Source organism: Tigriopus californicus, chromosome 12, assembly GCF_007210705.1.
Source record: "Tigriopus californicus strain San Diego chromosome 12, Tcal_SD_v2.1, whole genome shotgun sequence".
Taxonomy (NCBI): domain Eukaryota; kingdom Metazoa; phylum Arthropoda; class Copepoda; order Harpacticoida; family Harpacticidae; genus Tigriopus; species Tigriopus californicus.
This window is the reverse complement of record NC_081451.1, coordinates 3,461,490-3,481,213: the sequence shown is the minus strand read 5'-3', so window position 1 is coordinate 3,481,213 and position 19,724 is coordinate 3,461,490. Positions and strand designations below refer to the sequence as shown.

Sequence of the window (19,724 nt, the reverse complement as noted above, 5' to 3'; positions counted from 1 at the left end):
GGCGCGAATCGCAAAATTTTCCTCTACTGATTTCCATTAATAATAGCTATTTGTATGAAAAAAAACCGCTCTGTTTCAGATTAAAATGCATACTCACTTGTCATAACACTTTTTGCACACAGGCTTCAGATCCACTTCATAAAACTTTGTTTTCACCGTCATCTTTTGGTCGCACGACGAGCAAGCGAAGTGATTGACGCACCTGAAAGATCATCCATAATCTCAGAACTTCATCCAACCCGGCAAACCTTTTTCGAGACTCTCGCAACTTACCAAGCTTTGTTCAAGGCCGTGAAGACATCACCCTGAATGACCAAGTTGCAAACGTAGCAGAGATTCCCAAACAGTTGATGGTAATGGGTCTCGCAGTAAGCCAGACCCTTGCGCTCATAGTGCCGATTACCCAAGAAAGGCTTTTCACATTTGGCACACACAAAGTGCTCCACATGCCAATGCTTACCTGGATGGAAGATCAAAATAATCCATATGATAACAATTTTTTTCTTTGCGTTTATGTGGTTTAATGAGCAACCTTACCTAAGGCGGTCACAACACGCTCCTCAATGGGTCGACGGCAAGCACCACAAATGGGTATTCCCATTTTGTCATGGCATCGCAAACAGTAGAGTTCATTCTAAAAGGGACAAAATTGCATCGTTTATGATAGCATGTTAAACAAAACTATCTTCAAACATAATTTTTCACTGAGTGTTTCTAACCGCTACATAATAACGAAAAATTATGATGAAAGACTTTCGGTTAAACATAAACTCATTGCCCCCTTACGCTTCGCGAAATATGGTTTAGTTTCTGCACTTCAGAGGGCGCTTTGTGATTCAGCCTCTACAAATAAAGAGTCAATTGGGCCAATACTTCTTTATTGAGGTAAAATACGTTTGGGTTGTTTTTGGCAAATTCTTTCAAAATCTTATGTATAATTAGTGACCTGGGCCACATAATGCCCGGAAAAGAAATCGCTTTCATGGCATGTCACGAGTGGTTTGTTTAGCAATCTGTCGTGGGTCTTCCCGTTTTGTTCCGGTTGTCAGACGTTGCAAATAAGGGTCCTTATTGCAATATCAATTTTGAAAATAGTTGCTCAGTTCAGCCGATAGTTATCCCGGTATTTTAAGCCAAAATTGCACAGAGGTTTGGTGAATCCCAGCCTTTGAGAATTCTACTCTAAGAACAATCAGCTGTGTGGAAATGATAGGTTCATGGATGAACAACTGGAACATGGTTTTAGTTCCAGGGTCGAAAGTTATAATTTTGGAACCAAGTGAACGTATTGCATTTTCTGACAAAAAACATTGACTGGCCTCAGGTCATTTTGATTATGTCTTTCAAAATCCAGCTCAATGAAACAATTGGGTTAGAAATAACGCCCTGTCAAAGCATTGCACATAACAAGGCGCAGAATGAATGATTTAGCCTGCCTCCAATAATAGATTATCACAGCAAGACTAGCTCATTCAATGTGTGAAGAGTTGTGTAGAGATTATTGGGAGGAAATAAGTTTTGATTCATGGGTTAGATTAAGCTGAAAGTTTAAATTAAAGTAATTCTTTGATAGTACTGAATAAAATATTTTAAGCCTTTTCCAAATATTCAATATTAATTTATACCGAGTTCTAGTAGTTCTTATGGAGAGAATAATTTTTAAAAGTTAAAGGCTACTCTGGAGCTTCAAGAAAGAAACAAGTAGCGTGTAGTTTTTTCGGTTTCTCTTTGGTACCAATGGATTGCAGTTCCCTTTTCGAAAAAAGGAATGAATTCCCGTATTTTTTTAGCTGCAATTTCATTACTTTTGCCCTGACTGCTACCCTTTTTTTCAATGGGTACAGGTGGCAAGGGACTTATTTAATTTGGACTATCAATTGTTTAATAATAACTAGAATATTCATCATTACCCTTCTTATCTTCAAACTTGTTTATGTATGGACAATATATATATAGTATATATGGACAATGTTAATGACCTGAACCATTAATAGTGTCACAAGTTCATAGGTGCGGTCATTGGTTTGAGCACTACTAATGTAACTTAGTCACTTGATGTTGCAATTCATATGAAAACATCTTTAGTCAAATTTGATTGAAATAGCTCCACATCCTTTGCAGAAAATGAAATCTTACACTAATGCCAATAATATGATATGTTATGGTCCTTCAATAAAGGCTTTTTTGTTTCTTACCAACTCATTAGCAGTGTAGCCTGGTCTGGTTCGGACTTCTCTCGCTGTGGAAGTCAATTCCGTACTACATCCGGCGCAATTGAAATGGTACGGGTGATATACCTCACCGCGGAACCGCAATGGGTCACCATCAATCACCGAGCTAAAAACAAACAAAAGGCTTACTCTTTGAATATGTATTGTTTACATCAGGGAAGGATGATCTGATATTTGGAGGGGGCTCGGAAATAAGGTTCATTTTGTGGCTGACATTCTAAAAGAGTTCCCCGGTTCAATTCTGCTCTGAACTTTGTATAAAAAAGCCGTTTAGTTCTAGATTAAAATGTGTAGATTTATATACAAATATATATATTTACTATACCCAGAAACAGAAAACAAATGTGCTTCAAAAAAGTACAGACCCTTGCACTTCATAGATGGATTTAACCGTCTAAAAGCTTTCTTACATGATCATCAAAATTCGAAGTTTCTTTTTGAAATCTTGAGCATTTGCTTTTTGTCATGAAGAAGCGTAACAAGGACAATCTAAACCACAAAACCTCGTTCCATTCCGAGTACTGTTAATAACGTCACCAACATTCAAGCTACAAAGTTATTGGACTGATCAAACCTTTCAATTTGTTGGTTATAATATGATTTATAAATCGACTTACTGGCACTTTTGGCACATGTGCTTTCCAGCCCCTTGGGCTTTCACCTTGGCGTTGCAATCATGGCATAAGGCACGTCCTGAAGATGTAAACGATGAAGTTTAAAGACCAAGTCACCACCCAATTTTTGCCTTTTATACATCAATCACCTTGATTTTTGGTGAATCCAAGATCCGCCAACTCTTTCGAGCACATTTCGCACGTGAAGCATTGAGGATGCCAAGTGGCTCCCATGGCCTTGATGACACGCCCAATGATGAATTCGCCGCATTTTCCACAACACGGAGCGTAGAGCACATGGAAGCAATGCTCGCAGTATTTCCGGGCTTCAAACTCGTAAAACACACCATCCGGAAATGAACGGAAGCACTGGGCACAACTAAAGGCAAAGCAAATGAGAATACAAAATCATTGAGTCTCTCTTGTTACTCGGGTACTTACACAAAACATTGCGGATGGAACAAATCTCCGTTGGAGTTCACAATCTTGGCGCGGGGTTCAAAGCCGTTCTCACAGCGAGCACATGAAATGCTCTCCATGTTGATCATTCTGCAAATATAAGACCAAAACTACAATTGAAACATACCATAGACATTTTTTATGCTTGCTCAAGTTCTCCACGTACTCGCTCACGTTCATTTCCATTGCGGACTTATTCAAGCGATTCAATTTATGAGTGGGAGAACGGATCTGCCAGTGCAATTTACGACATATGGGCAAATACAGGGTTCAGGGTTGCGGCCATTCCGAGTGCGATATGAACAAGATCATGCTTCCTGTGTCACTTCATCGCTTGCTAGAGGGCCCTTCTTTAGAAACATTAGGGCAGCGCCCTCTAGCGACTATAGCAATGAATCTGCTCATTTTAATGCATCATACTTATATCTACAAGTTTAATTTGCGAAATGAATCTCCAAACTGCTTTCACAACTTACAGTTATCATTCAAAAGATGACGTATTTGTACACCTGGGTCAAAAATTGTGATTTTAACATGCATTGCAACGTTATCGTTGAAATATTTCAACATATTCAGAATTATTCCAAAATTTGTCGTCAAATATGTTGTACGAAAGAGATAATCTTGCCTCTCACAACAGTCCATGCCAACTGTGGACTGAGCCCATGAGTATTTTTCTAATATTTAATGTAATTATTGAATTATTTGCACAAGAATAGTGTCCTATGTCAGCCATCACAGTGACTTGTGGTTCACATTTTAACTTTTGTTCTATTGTTACAAAAAAGTGTTTTTCGGTCAAGATGCAGATATTAATGCAGATAAATTAGATATCTACCCCCTACTAGAGCATGGAAAGCTTCAATTTGTTGGCTTATTCAAGAATTGCTACAATATCAGTAAAAATCATGAGTCTTTTGTCATAATCACGTATTTGTCAATGGTAAACAGTCTTATTTTTGCCGTTGAAAGAGGGCTCAAAGTCAAACCTTGAATGAAAACGCTTAATATAGCTGGCTGCACCAAATGTGTCTTCCTCGACGAATTCGTCCCACATTACCTCGACTCCTGGACATCCAAGGCATTGAAATATGTTTGACCTTGACTAGCTTCCAAGGGTGTTAAGCACCGTGGATCCGGAGAGCTGGGCGTGTTCCTGGGCGGCAATTCTGGAGGGATCACTTTCCTCGCCTTCACCGAAAGATTGGCATACAATGTCTTTGTGGGAGTATCTGATGTGATCTTCGCCGTTTTTTCTGGAGGGGTCGCTTTTCTCGCTTTCACTGAAGGTTTGGCATATAATGTGTTTTCCACCAGGTAATGCAACTCCGACTCGCCTCGATCGATCGATGTGGTCGGTTCAGAGAGTGGCCAATCCTCGAAATGGCCACCCATATTGAGCTGATTAGGAGGGGTCTTGTTCCGTCGGAGCCGCACTTGTGGTTCTTCTTTAGGGATGATATTTAAGGGCCTGGGAATATCGTAGTCACTCTCCTGTTCTTTCTCCTCCAGGAGAGACTTGGGAACGTCGTAGATGCCTTCTTGTAAAAGGGCTCTCCGATCGGCCAACCTCACGATTGCAGGAGAAGTTAGCTCTCTGGGAGCAACTGGCCACTGATTATTGGCCTTGAATCGATCCTGTTCTGGAGGATATGACTCATCCCGAGGCTTATCCTCGGGTGAGATGTTTAGAGAAAGGTGTCCAATCCCGCTCATTGCACTGTTTTCCAACTGTCGCGTCCACTTTTTTTTAACCTTCGGACGATGACTTGGGCACTTTGTCAAGTGGACTCGAGGCGATAAGGCTCACAGCTCTGCAGCTACCTACTTCTGTCAAAGGCCATCAACTGACTCCTGTCCTGAGGGTCTCGAAGTGGTAGAATTTATCTCCTTTTGTTATCAAAATGAAGCTTTTATCGACTCGCTCGTCACCACAATCCTCATTTAACGAACGCATGCCAAACAAAGACGTTCAACGGAGTTTTGGAGCCAATCGTCGACACTCTTTTCGAAGTAAGAGCCTTCACAAACTTCCGTTATGGATCTGGTAGGAAATTAAAGGCCGCTCGGCCTTTTGCCTTTGGATCATTCATTAGAGGACTTCCCCCTCCTCTTCGTGTTTTTTTTATACAATGAGTCGTCATGAAGGTAAATTCTGTTAATTGCTCTAAAGCTTCAGATCTGAAATTTCTTCCGGTAAAAAGTAATTTGGCAAGTGCTTCACTTTGAAATGATATTACGTTCGTATTGTTTTTTGAACGAGTGGACCTAGGTTTTAGTGGCGCTTAACGACAAAGTTCAGACTGCCAAAACCAGTAAGAGCATGATGCCAAAAAATGCAAAGTTACTCTTTTTTGAAAGAATTAAATGGAAGTCATTCCAAGCCGTCAAAGGTTTTTATTGGTGGCCTTAAAATTCATAAGAAATTTTTGAACTGGAAATAATTGATTCCAAAGAGTAGAAATTTTGGAGCATTTATTGAAATAATTGAATATCTCCATTGGCACTCAAAGCGTAAAGACATAATTTTTACATAAAAGAAGGTAGACACATAATTTAATATAGTTAAATGCTTAAAAAAGATAAGTGTTAAAATTGTCTGAGAAATAAGATAGCTGATTTGAATCTTTTGTCACAAAAAGCATGACAAGAATTTTGTCAAATACGGTTTTTTGAAGCATGTCATATTTCCATGCAATTTGTTTTTCTTGAATAAATTTATACATTTTCAACGATAGCTCGATATCCGCCAACAGGTTGAGTTATTTTATTGACCTGATCCCTTTTTCTCAATTGAAAAGGAGATAAAATAGAAGTAAACAGCTTACTCTGAGAAAGCATTTGTAATCTATTAAAAAATTCATTTCTAGTTTTGGTTGCATTTTAACGTGCATATTTGTTCAACTATAATATCCATATTTGAGGGCGGCTTATACGATCGAACCAAGTGTTTTATGTGTTTTTCCAACTTTGTTCCCTCTTCAAACTTGCAAAATGATAACAACGTAAGTTATTCACTGGAATAGTTGACATGATTGGCAGCTAATAAACTATAACGGCATACCCTTACAAAATTATCATAAGATGAAATTACGAGGATTTTCGTTAATCTTTAATTCTCTTTTATGTGTTTTGACGGCCTAAAAGTAAAACTTTTCTAGTGTAACCTTGAGGTGTGGTGAAGGTGAAAAACTATTTTTGAAGTATTTTCTTTTACATTTCATTACTGTAAACGTCAAATGTAGAAATATCCATCTTCGAGTCTCGCATGACCGACTCATCGTTGTTTGCATGTATTTAATTTGTGCTTTAATAACTTTCGCCTCGATGCGCTCCTCGCATAAGAATTGCTCATTAATCGTCGAATTCGGACTTTTAAAGGTTTATGACGGAAAAAATAGAAGGTATCTTCGCACCCAAGGGTGAAAAATGTACTTTTATGAGCAGAACCTTTGAATGGTCTACTTGGGTCGAATGATCCCAAAAATTTGAGTAGAGTCCTATTAATTAGATGGAGAAGGCTGAACTTTTGCATTCAATAAACTTTGAGTCGCAACAATTTGCCTCTACACATGTAGATATGGATGACTCAACCCAACAACACTATCATATCACCTGTCGAAACCTCATAAACACGTGTTTATTACAAATATGTTCAAACCACTTCTTCCTACCTCACTTGACGTTTGTTGTTGATTAGTATTCGGACGCAAACTTGCCCCTAATATGTTAAATGCACTCAACTTGGTGCACAGATTTCCTCCCAAATATTCCAAAGGAAGAGCCATATCAAATTTCCGAATTGACGCAACCTTGAACCTTGGTTTTGATCCACAATGTGTTTATGTAGCCAAACAAATTGGATGATAGGGCTTGTCAAGCATGATCTTACCCTGGTAAAGGGGGCATTGCTTAGAATAACCACTTCCACAACCCCAGATGTTCAAAGATGTTATTGTCAATCCCACTGTAAGAGAGCAAACGAAATCTCAATGAACAAGCTCTCAAGGATTGGATTGGATTAGGCTGGAATTTGGGATGTCTCCAGGTGTGCAGATGGCACACTCACACACATTTTGGTTGACACCCACACAATTAGAGCACACCTCAAATGCTCATCTATGGCTGTAATCAGAAATCAACATGGACCTCACCTCATTAGCAGGGAGAAAAGATGGGATTAGAGGAAAGGGCAAGGTGGAAAAAATGCAATAGGCTGGGAGAGAGACACCCCAGGAATGGTGTTTGTGGAATTTACCTCTTCTTCCTGGTTGGAGATTCTGCTCCTCCGTGGAATGGCTTAAATGGATGTGTTTATCTTGGCCTTGAGCATAAGCTGTGGAGTCAGATTTGAGCATAGCTTGCTCAGGTGAACATAGAGAAATGTAGAGTAGTCATACGGGGTTCGGGGCTTCAATTCAGGCTAGACTGGTCAACAGCTGCATGATGACGTCACGAATTTTTTGAGAGGTCAATTCCAATTTGGGGGCTGCAGTGTGATAACATCAATCGTTCAGTTTTTCATCAATACTTTTGACGTAAAGATGAATACGTGACAGCAGTACCTTCAGTTTATTCATAACTATGATGCCATTTGACATGCACCATATCTATGACATTAGTGTCCTGTTCCAATTTGATGTGACTTTGTGACGTTGTTTCAACAAAATAAGCAAGTATACTAAGATACCCCTTGTGACAAAGCAATTAATTTTTGCTTCCCGTTTGTAATTAAAATGTGCTGTCAATGTGCACATTTCCATTAGAGTTTCTAATCTATTGCCCTCTAATCATCTTTTGACACTTCTCCTTTTGGCAAAGAAGGAATAATATTCAAAACTGCTATTTCATTTTATTATAATCAAAGTTCCATCTTGACATGTAAGTATTTTGATGAAACATAGATTAAGAATTGAGAGCATTAGCTCAACAATCCAATCAACACAGATAGACCTGCCATGTGTGTCAAAATTAGGTAATCTTAAGCCCCTCCTTGAATTGTTCTTGGGCTTCATTCCTACATCACAACTCTGAAAAGAAGCCGTGTTGACAGGTCCAAAACATCATTAAAACTCTCATTCATTTTTTCCATTTTAGTTCCAAATCAGCCATATAACGCCAAACAAGTTCCTCTACCTCACTCTGTGATTCCACTCTATGTCAGAACTCCATCATCAAGCTATTTTTAAGAAAAGCCCGCCCGTTCCAGACTCTGAGTCAGTGAAAGGAAGGAAGGAAGCAGAGTGAGCAGTGTCTCCGCTTGCCCTCTGGTGATGTACAGCTTTGAGCAAACAACTCCAGGAGCAGCTCAAGGACGGGCGAGAGCAGGCCAAAAACGCGGAAATTTCAAACTTCAATGTCAAGATTTAAGACTGCCACAAAACAATTGCTAATAGGTTATGTCATGAATGGACTAATAAAATTTTCAGCGTCGTTTTCTAAGCAATCAAGATCCGTTTGTTGTTGGCGGGGAATGAACACGAGGGACGAGTAGATTAGTATAAAGTAGTAGGTAGGTGGTTGGTCTCACAATTTGAAAGAGCTGTTTTCTGTTATGTATTTTCAAGTGTTTGATAGTGTTGTTTTATATGAGACGAAAAAAAATGAAACGAGATAAGAGATAGGATGTGCCATGGAGAAGGCGCAACATCAGCTTCTGCTTTCCTCATTGCTCTCCACTCTCTCCATTGAGGCCTTTCGGTCGAAGATCGAATTGAACGGGGCTTAAGGATGTTATCTAATAGCTTTGAGAAGGCAAAATTATCTCTGAGGAGGTCAGTCCATGAGATCCTGTAAATAAGTTAACATTGAAGATAAAAGTCTCTCTGGAATGTGTTTGCTTCAACAATATTGTGTCGAGTGATGTTTGAAAACCAATATGGTACCAAGCAACCAATCCCTCAACCTGACTTGGTCCACCTTGCCAAGTCATCCATGGCAATCTCCAGAGGATTGCATCACATGTGACATTGATTTTTGGGAAGTTTCCCCGGATGATTGGATCATTAAACCTACCTGGGAAGTGGCCTTAAAAGTGTCCGTGCTCTTTTTGGTGTGCTTCATCGGAATCTTGGGGAATCTCTCTATAATCATCATTATGATTAACAACAAGATCCTGTTGTTGAATCGAACCAACTTGTTGTTGTGGAACATGTGTGCATCTGACTGCTTAAACCTAATCTTCAACCCTTTACTGTATCTTTTCAAACAGAACGTCATCTTCAGATTCTATTACTTAGGGGATTTCATTTGCAACGTTACCCCGTTTCTAATCGGTAAGTATAAGCAAAAATTGACATCATGTCCACAATATATATTTCCAAAGACATGGCCTAAGTGCTATAGTATTACTTGAAGATATATGGTAACAAAGTCACTTAAAGAACTGTTTATTTATCTAACAATGTTTAAAACAGAATAAATGAAGAACATCAATATTGGGGCACCTTCTGAAGTCAAGAGAATCAAAAGGAAAAAGAAATGCTATAATTGATACGTTCACGTTTAGTTAATAAATATGCATAATATACTGATTATATTAGACTTTTAAGTATTAAAAAGTGTTGATTTTGGCTCTCGCCTTACATCCTTGGGCACATTGTCTTCAAATTGGGGAAATATGAGTTGTATGGTTTTTGTGTCCCACTGATTTAAAGAGATCGTAACCAATAGGTAAATTTGATGGTTTTGAGCCCCTTCAACAAAGAAACTGCATCGTCAATCTGCTAAAAAAAATACTGCAATGCGCTCGAATGTTTTTGCAAGCAGTAAATCAATCCCACTTTTGGTATAAAAAGGCAGTATTTACAAATTTCTTTTGTATTTTCTTACCTTAAAAAATAAAATTAAATAAATAAAACAGGATCATAGTAAATATCCGTGTTGCACTTAAAAATATGCAGGATTGTTACAAACTTCTTTCCCGTGTGGTCTTTCTTAAAAAACAAAATAAAGTAACATATGACGATGCGTCACATCAACACTTAAGCGACAATTTTCCAACCGATTGCTCGGGTCTTTCAACTTACTTCGGAGCATCTTTAAATATAACCAGATGTCATCAGTTAACGCCGACTAGACACTTTTTGCGTACATCAAAATAACGATAACAATAGAGCAAGTGACCACTAGAACTTTATAGCAATTAACCTTGACGTAATGATTAAAAGTCATAACAACGGCATAATACTATGTACTCATTAACTTCACTTCAGTTACTTTCATGTTGGCCAGCGTTTTAAGCTTGACCACCATCAGTGTTGTCAGATTCCTCGGGATACACTTTTCAAGCAAAGGAGAGTTTCGACTCTCCAATGCTGTGGTTTATTTGCTCATTGGGATCATATGGGTGATTGCCCTGTCCGCAGCGATTCCTACCATAATCTTCCGTCGATATTGGGTAAGAGATTAGTAATTATAAATTCAAATCTTTCTGGGGTTTACGATCAAAATTTCAATGGTGTAATGGCGTTTCCCCCCCATAGACCAGACAGTGGAGCAATCTGATTGAGACCAATTGCGACGATCAAGGAGAGTCATCCGACCTGATTAGGATCTATTGGTTGGCTCTTTTGGGGCTCTTGGTGTGGATTCCCACCATTGTTATGGTTGTCTGTTACTTTCTCATCTTCAAGCAACTCAATGCCAGCAAAAATAAATTCCCGTACATGTCAGGTAATTGTTGTTATTGCATCAACATCTTCGAGGATGGGTTCAAACTGTTTTCCCTGAAGAGCGCCTCTTCACAATTTTGAAGTTAGTAACAATGGCGCAAAAAATTTGAAGAAAAAAATGGACGAAGACAGTTTTTAGATACTGCGTTTAGAACTTTCAGAAAATACAGAGGAACTTGATTTATCAGATGCACTTGCCTTCCTGCAACCTCAATATAAAATCAAAAGAGAGGTTGCGTGACTGCATGATTGGCAATAGCAATGGTCTCATTTTATTCACCTTTTAATAACGTTGTCTTGAGACAGTTGCACAACTTGGAAGCCCCACGGCATGTTTTGAGATCAACTTATGCCTACAAAATTGAACAGAACTGTCAATGTTTAGCCAGCAACTGACCCCAAGATTATTATGATTCATTGATTGGAATCGTTTGATTGCCAGGGATGTTTTAACCACTGTTGGTCCGGCAAAAAAAGGACAATCCCACGACTCCAGGGACAACATTTCTCACTAGGCTTGACAAATGTAAACTTGAAATAAGATGGCACAGTTTCCTGTACCTACTACGATGACTTTCATTGTGTTTCAGCTCAATCTCGAGTCGCCAGATCTCGCCAAAAGGTCATTCAGACGCTCGTATTTCTCTTGGTTGTTCAGATCATCAGTTGGTTTCCATGGCAGTTTTTTACCCTCTATGACGCGTTCGTGCTGTACCTCAACAATGGAGTATGTCTACATCATGCCTCCCCACAGTATCATTCTACCCAGATCTGGAAACCAGACACTTTCCTCTTTCATTGGCGACTTGCAACTTTGTCTCTTTCCTCTTTCAGTCTTTTGATGCTGATTCGGTGTACACCCATATAATTGGGCCCATTTTATACGACGTTAAGTATTACTTTGTCTTCACCGGGAGTGCTTTAAATCCAATACTTTACGGATATCGAAGTGACACCATGCGAAAGGCGTTCAAGCTGACGTTTCCATGCTTCTTCAAGAAAAAGGTGAAAACCACAGCCACTGAGTTAGTATTTCATTTCATCCTTTATTTGCTCTAGTGATGGGCATTGATCCGTTTTGGTCGAGCGAGGTTAAGGCATATTCAAGCTCAGTTTTCAAAGAGCATTACACCCTCCCATTCTTATACATTTTTTTTAAATTTCAATTAAACAATGATCATTGATCTTAACACTGATCAAATTAGAAAAAAGGTTGGATCTTTTGAGTAACACCAGTCGGAAGGTTTTCGAGTTTATCGTCAGTCTTGTTGAGTCAGTTTGTCAACTTTTTAATAGCCTTATTATCTTTCATTCGTATACATACAAATCAATATTTAAATCAAAAATGCATTTCGACACAGATATATACATAAATAATCATCACCATCTTTTTTAGGAAATTTAATGTTGATTGATCAACCGATATGACAATTGCATTTTGATCTGTCAAACTTAAATATGATAGCAACAAAATCATTAGCGGTACGAAAACTACCATTTTCATCATAAAAAAACTCGTGTTTTCCGTCTTTAGGCTAATTTCGTCATCGTCCGAGGAAATAAAGGTAACCAAGCCACAGCTTTGTTCAGACGGGTGGACATCAAGATGAATTCCATGGTAGGCAAAACCATCATTCACGAAGGTGTGATGGGCTTGGCACCAATTATGGCTCATGGTGTGATGACCAGTGGTTACAATAAGCCAAAAAGTCTTGTAGGAAGAGATGCATTCTTTCACGAGCGAAACAAGAGGTCTTGGCCCAAACGTATGAACATAACCAAATCCTATTCTACTGGTAACCCTCTTTTCACAATAACTCACCAATCATGATCATTGTTAAGTCAGGAGGTCGTAACGGTGGTGTACTATTTCAATAGGTCAAATTGCCGATAGGGTTGTTTCAATGGATTTTGGTGCTCCCAAAGCTGATCAAGGCAATTTGTTCTACAAGATGCCGATCACGCCAGAACCAGCCAAGAAGTCAAGTGCCCTGAATCAAGCCGCTCAAGGCCTTCTCACCATCCCAAAGAAGATCAAACGAAGGATTTCGGTGACTGCCCCGAAGCCTCAGGGGAGTCCCATTTTGGACATGATGAGAATAGGATCTTCTCAAGGACCAACCGCCTCTTCGTCATTTGAAGATATCACTAAAGACACTGTGCTAACTCCGGCCAATTCTATCTCCAGGTATTAGTTTTGCTCATTAATTATTCAGTTTCATTTTTAAGTGTCAAAATTCAAAAGGGAGATTTTCCCAACATCCCAAAGTTTTGTAAGTTTGGACGAGGTCAATGTCCTTTTTCCATACTTTTTGTGCATTTCCTTTGGACTAGGTGCTAAACTGTCGTGTTTTACGTCTTTCAGAGATATGTCTGATAACGACAAGGTTATGGACGAAGACAAGAAGATGGAGTTTAACCTGGAGCGACTTCAACAAATGCTATATGATCTGAAACTTCGGGAAATGACGAAGTCAATGTTAACTTACAGACCCTCAGGAAGACGTTATACAAAATAAAGAACAAGTCATGTCAACCCTTGAAACTCCAATGGTTTGCTGTTATTATAAACGTGAGCAGTAATGGCATCTGTCCAATGGAGGAACTCAAACAAAATTTGCAGGACTTCAAAAATGATTTAATAGAGATAGAGTTTGCTGAAAGTGAAAAGAATTCGTTCTTAACACTGGATCTCGAAATGTCCGACTTTTTAGTGGTCAAAAATAGTTATTTAATTGCATCAAGTTGGGAACAATGAAATTTGAGGAAAATCGTTATGGCGAGTCCGCCTTTTCTTGAATTGAAGGATCCTTGAAATTTGAGACTAAAGCAGACCAGATATTCTAAGGTCTCAGACGACCCAAAACCCAAGGTTTATTAATAAAGATGGGTTGCTATAATATTGTTCTTCTCAACAATCATGCATGCCATTTAATTCATGGAATGTTTTCAAGGGGCTGATTCACCTTGCATAATGCCTAACACTTTCTAAATATCCTCAGGTACTTGGACATGAAAATCCATCGATTTTAGGGTCATTCTTGTAGGGAATAGCTTACTGCTCCTTCACAGGAGTTATTCATTAAAAAGTTAAATTGTCACTGCTTAGTTCGTCTCTATCTACATTAAAACAGTTTTTGAAGCTTTTTGCAGCAGTTTTTGGACCATCTGGTGAAAGTCCTCTTATCACCCAACCAACTCACTCGCCACTTCTGCATCCGAGAATTGCTGAATTGATACTATTATAATCATAGAACGATTAACGCTATCCATGGGGATGTGAAGAGTGAAACAAAAGTTTTTCGCCGGTTCAATAGAGATACCAAACCACACCTCTTTCATATCAATTGTTGCAAATCTTGCAACAGATTTTGAAACTACACAGTCACCAACAAAAAATAGACATGCTTTTTCATTTTTTTCCAAAATCTATTGTATGAAGGTAAAGACGTACTGAGTTTTTTTATACCCATATAAGGATATTTAAAACATGTGCATTTGTTAAAAATGGGTCAAAAATGTCAGCACTTGATGTAGTATATTGAAATCAAACGCCAAGAAATTTAGAGGTGTGATTGTCATTTTCAGGCACTCACGTTTGATTTTTGCCACAAATTAAAAACTTCAATGGCATTTTCTCGTAGAATTAGGCTCTTGGAGCAAGAGAATGCGAAAAATTAACTCAGGGCCCATGCTATTATTGAAAAATGGTCATTTTAAAACTGTCGTATCTTTAGGCCAAAGTTAGGGCCAGTATTTGAAATTTCGAAAATAAATAACCAATGCTTCATGAAATAATATGTTAATTAAATAAACACCTTTTAAAATAAAACAAATAATGTAAAAATCTGCCTTCATAATATTTCTTTTCCCACCGTTATTCCCGAAATACGTTCCTATTCCCATGTAGCTGCCCAACCCATTTCCAAAACCAACCATCTATTCTTGGGAAACTAGCCGTTGAGGGAGAGATTTCATTCATCTATGTGACCAAAACCCTGACTTTGACCAGGGGTCTTATGTAAAACTAGGAAAAAAGCACAAAAACACAGAAATAAACTGCTTTTCTTTGTCCCTTACTTCATGTTTGTTATCTCCCTCTTAGATTAGAATATTTAGTTTGATGTGAAGTAGTTCATTCCTATTTTGCTTCGTTGTCCTGTATCTCAGGACATGATTGCATAGCCTTTTTGTTTCCTTATGTTTTCTCTTTTTCTTAGCCTCTTGATTTTGCTGCTAATAGATAGTTCCTCCTGCATTCATGATGGAAGCTATTTTTTGTAAAAGTCAGCAAAGAGGCTAGACAATGTTTGGACTTGGTCTTAGCAGGGAAGGATCCTTCCGTAGTCAATAAGCCGTTTATTATATACAGGCTTTAGTTGCTTGGATCAATGAAACCAGGGTGCTGCTTGAAGAACAGGCTCACCCAGTAGTTGAGAAGTCGACTGATTTGACCAATGTAGAGGTTGAAGTAGTATCTCGTCTTGAAATGAAGCAAAATAAGATAATTTTGGAGAAAACAATCTGTCCTGTTTACCGGAAGCAGCCTTGTCCTGAAGAAGGAAAAGGCTGTCAGTTTGACCATCCTAAATGGTGTCAAAAGCTTCTCAAGTTCGGCCTGTGTTCAAAGGTAGATTGTCCTTTTTTTCACCCGTACATGTGCCGTCAGTCCACGATACGAGGCTTAAGACGTGCTTTAATGTACGGTGTACCTCCGTCCACGTAGAAGGGACGCAAAGAAAGCCCAGAAATAAGATAGCTCAGTTTCGTAGTTCTAGAGCCGACCTTATTCGTAAACCTAATCCCATCCCACCCCCCTTCCTCAATTGTAACAATGTATAGACCCCCTTCTTGTTTAGCATGCTCTAATGTCAGCTCTCCAATTCACTGGAAATGAGTTGGATCAGGCAGTGTGCTAGAGATTTTTCTTTGTAGAGGACTTTAATTTTCCGGCTAGCGTTGTAGAGTGGGAGGCTAGTCCGGATGGGCATATTCCCATTTCGAAATAGACATCTCAGTCGTTCGAAAAGCTGGAAGAATTTGCAATCTTGCGCAATTTCTCTCAGCATGTTGGTGTAGCCACCAGAGCGAATGGTGTTCTCGAGTTGATTCTAATCCACAACGATTTTCAAGAAGTTGAACTAAATCAAAGACGTCAAATTTTACGGATTTCCTCTTGAGGTAAGTATACTCAATGAAGTTCTAATTAATCGCGGCTTTGATATATTAGCCAAAAAGATGTTTGTTTATCTATCTTCAGTCGTTAAAGTTGAAGAGGAAGTATTTTTTCGATCTAAAGTTGAAGGAGGGTGTCTAAAATTGCTTGGATACTTCCTATTTGGAACGGTTTTTCGACGTCCCAAACAAAGCAAGTCGACAAATATAGGCGACTCTTGAGAGTTTTGTCGAAGGGTTCGAGGCAGAGATGGTTTTAGTTGAAGAGCTTCATAATTTTCGGACAAGTTGACCATTCCTTGCGCTAGGACAAAATGGAAAACGGCAACTCTCAAAGAATCTGCTTATCCAGCACTTCCGGAACAATATCCAATGTCAGAAGCAAAGGCAAATATTTTTATTGTGATACATTGACGATATTGTAATGATCGTTTCATTCAATGCTTTCATTAAAAATAAAAGCACAATTTCATGTTTCATTTCATTCAGCTACCATTTTTTTTTCAGACAAGATACATTTATTTGATTAATCAAGAATGACGTGGGAATTGGAGCTTCTTGCAAGCCCAGTAGTATAACTTCACTCGCCTTGCCAGATGAGGTCTGAATGCTCTCAACCTTTCGGCCCAAAGTAAGCGCGAAAATTTGAAATACAATGAAAATATTACAGTGTCAATTATTTCTTTATTCCAAGCTAAACTTTATGAAGAAAACAATCAGTTTTAAAACTTCGTGATTTCAAGATATGACTTGACGTGTATTTGGTTCATGGGAATTTCGATTTTATCTTCTTTTTACTGATCTGAATGCCGTGTGCACTAATACTTAAATAAGTTAAATAATTGAGCAATAAACACCGCTTTATTGAAGTCCAGGTATATAACGTCTATACAATCATAAAGCTGAAGTCACTCAGTTATGTCGACAAGATGTTGTACTAATTGCTTCACAGTGCTGAAATGAGTTCGGAAGCCATACCGTTTGTCAGGAATGCTATCTCTATCGTTATTTTTCAAGCTTTACTTTAACAAGCTTTTCCATAACTTTGGCATCGTTTGACTTAGTGAAATAGGACGGTAACTCGTTGCCAGACTTCGAGAATGTGGTCTCGTCCAACGAGACGCCGAAATTTTTCGATGTCACTTTTGCTCACTAATTATCCGACGGTTTTTTGCATGCAGTGTAATGGAGAGACTTCTTAAAATGTCAAGGACATGCTATTACATACTAAATCGTCAAGATATACTGGAAAAAGATCTGACGTCATAAATAGAGTACAATTGAGCGTTTACAGACTACTTATTGCCTCCAGTACAGGGTCTAAGAGATGAACCTGTTAGACCCTGTGTTCTACGAGCTGCAAACGAGATTGAATATGATTCTCTTTCTGTGCCAGAATTACTCACTTTAGGGATGGGCCGAGTCTAATCTTAAGATAATCAAATCTGATAATACGAATTACAATGAATGTTCGAATGTTGTAATACATATGCAAGCAGGCACTCTGAAAGCAACCAAAATACTCCGTCACATCTCTCTTCTTGTGAACTAAGTGCTAGCACGTCTGGGGTAGTTCGACCCATCCCTAATAAATAATGCACTGGTGGCCGGCGTGGCGTCAGCTGCCAGTGAGCGTTCTTCCGGTTGATGAATAGTCGGATAAATGTGATGGGCCAAGGGAATGGACCCCTTCAGCATCAAAATCTACTTTGAAAATTCTATCGGCCGTTAATTTTTTAACGCTCCTGGTGCGTTGGTCACGTCCTGCGAGAATTTGGAGTTGACCAGCCCGCCATCGAATTAGTCGAAGTAGTGGTCTTTTTCGTTGCGGCCCTTGCAAACTTTTTGATCTGGTAGGGCCGCATCTGAAGAGAGCACAGGGGTAAAACTTGACTTGAACGGACGTGGAGCGGGAGAGCACACGTAATGTCGGCGATCCAAATACCAGGCCTTGAAGGAAGAACATCGCAAGAAAGGGAATAAATAAGACAGATGGTGACTATTCCAATACCACAATTTTCGGTCAAGTTAGAGGCGAAACCCCTCCTGCTTCAATTGAGTGTTCATCGATCATCGTAATTTCCCATAACCAGTAGATATTGCCCTATGTTTGTCAACATACAAAAAACTAAGAAATAAATTTCTGTTCCTTCAACTGGTATTGCTGAAACTTCATGAACTGATTTGGATCTATCTTTTGACTGGCAACTCAAGAGCTTGTTTAATTAGAGTTATGTAGCCAATAATCACATCTTTGCCTGATTCACATGATATGGCTTAAAAAATACAGCTTTAAAATTGGTGGGGATTGTGAATTGTAAACTTTTAACGACAGAAGCGTACAGACCGTTCACAATCCAAACAAACTATTTTGCACTAAGATCAAGACAATCTGGTTTAAGTTAAAATGAAAATAGAATTGCATTTCCATATCTCACAACTTAGAGATAAATCCAAAAGTAAATGTTCACATGTGGTCACCATGATTGGCTTGAGCCACAGATTTTTACATTGTGGCTTAGAGCGGATAGTTTGATGGTCTATGCAGGGAATTTAAAGAGAGGAAACATCACGGCTTTCCTTTGCTCGCCAACTTAGGCTATTGCGCTGAATAGGACATGTCAAGTGAATGAACTTCAAGGAAACATGTGGTCCAATTTTGGACATTTTTCAGATGGATAACAAAGACAAACAGCACAGTCAACTTGCACCATCGCCAAATTGAATTTTCAATAATTGAGTGATTTTTAGTGAGCTGTGTTCCAAAACCCAACAAAATGAACATGTTTGGTGTTAATCGGTGAGCGCACTATCATATTGGCTCAATAACGCAATTCTATTTGCTTAGACAAGCAGGTTAATTGAAATAAATGTCAAAATTCAATGCATACACTGCAGTTTGACTGGGCATATTGTCTTTGATTTTACACCATGGGATAACGTCAGTTGTTCATGAACGCGTTTACATGACAAGCCCTATAAAGCCTGTAACTCAAGTATCAACAGAACAAGATTGCCCAAGCTAAACAGTACATTTAAGTGTCTGTTTTAGTAAATAATAAATAATGTTCTCTCTTTTTCTGACTTAACTTGAAACGTCAAAAGAGAAAATGAAATAACCATCAACACCAAGTAAATAAAAACTAAACAAATTGGCTTTAAAATCAGCAAAATATTGGACAAAACTTGTCTAAGCACATTTATAGAAGAAAATGAACAAGAACCAAAGAGGAACTTGAACTGACCATTAAGGAAATTAAAGTATGAAATAAGAAAAAAGGACATTCAACATATCAGAAATCAGAATATCTGGCATGGACAATTGATAATCTTGTTTTAATCCACACATTTTGGCAAAAAAACATCAGGCATTGATGAAAAATAGAAGAGTTGTTTCGGGCAGTTTTTGAGGGGTGCAGAGTAAGACCAAAGTTCAGTCCACTAGATTTGCATTTTAAACTCCAAAAAATTGGGTTTTTAGAAAGAGGATCCAAACAATCAATTAAAAAAAGTGTCATATTTGTTGAGATGTATCCTTCTCTTTGATTATAAAGCATTCAAATGAGTTTAAA

At 38.6% G+C, this 19,724-nt stretch overlaps 2 protein-coding genes across 5 annotated transcripts in view; one reads left to right on the top strand and one right to left on the bottom strand.

Moving 5' to 3' along the window:
- LOC131891885 (LIM and senescent cell antigen-like-containing domain protein 1) overlaps positions 1 to 7,707 on the bottom strand; it is a 9,739-nt gene extending 2,032 nt beyond the window's left edge. The window contains exons 1-9 of one of the 4 annotated variants that reach the window (XM_059241568.1): positions 7,563 to 7,707; positions 7,197 to 7,271; positions 3,287 to 3,394; positions 2,995 to 3,224; positions 2,849 to 2,924; positions 2,196 to 2,337; positions 538 to 634; positions 274 to 460; positions 98 to 202 (exon numbers count right to left, since the gene is read on the bottom strand). In XM_059241568.1, coding sequence (XP_059097551.1) covers positions 98 to 202; positions 274 to 460; positions 538 to 634; positions 2,196 to 2,337; positions 2,849 to 2,924; positions 2,995 to 3,224; positions 3,287 to 3,394; positions 7,197 to 7,213 — 962 coding nt within the window. In that variant the 5' untranslated portion in view covers positions 7,214 to 7,271; positions 7,563 to 7,707. Of the gene's footprint in view, positions 1 to 97; positions 203 to 273; positions 461 to 537; positions 635 to 2,195; positions 2,338 to 2,848; positions 2,925 to 2,994; positions 3,225 to 3,286; positions 3,395 to 3,470; positions 3,574 to 4,364; positions 5,177 to 7,196; positions 7,272 to 7,458 lie in introns of those variants that run through there. The other 3 variants (XM_059241569.1, XM_059241566.1, XM_059241567.1) reach the window with 3 other exon arrangements.
- A 1,248-nt stretch (positions 7,708 to 8,955) lies between these two features.
- Positions 8,956 to 13,547, top strand: LOC131891882 (chemerin-like receptor 1). Its single transcript, XM_059241563.1, has 8 exons — positions 8,956 to 9,579; positions 10,519 to 10,703; positions 10,789 to 10,978; positions 11,568 to 11,704; positions 11,812 to 11,982; positions 12,512 to 12,773; positions 12,856 to 13,165; positions 13,343 to 13,547. Exons 1-8 carry the CDS (start codon positions 9,183 to 9,185, stop codon positions 13,494 to 13,496), a joined length of 1,806 nt encoding a protein of 601 aa, XP_059097546.1. The 5' UTR covers positions 8,956 to 9,182; the 3' UTR covers positions 13,497 to 13,547.
- The last annotated feature ends 6,177 nt before the right edge of the window (positions 13,548 to 19,724 follow it).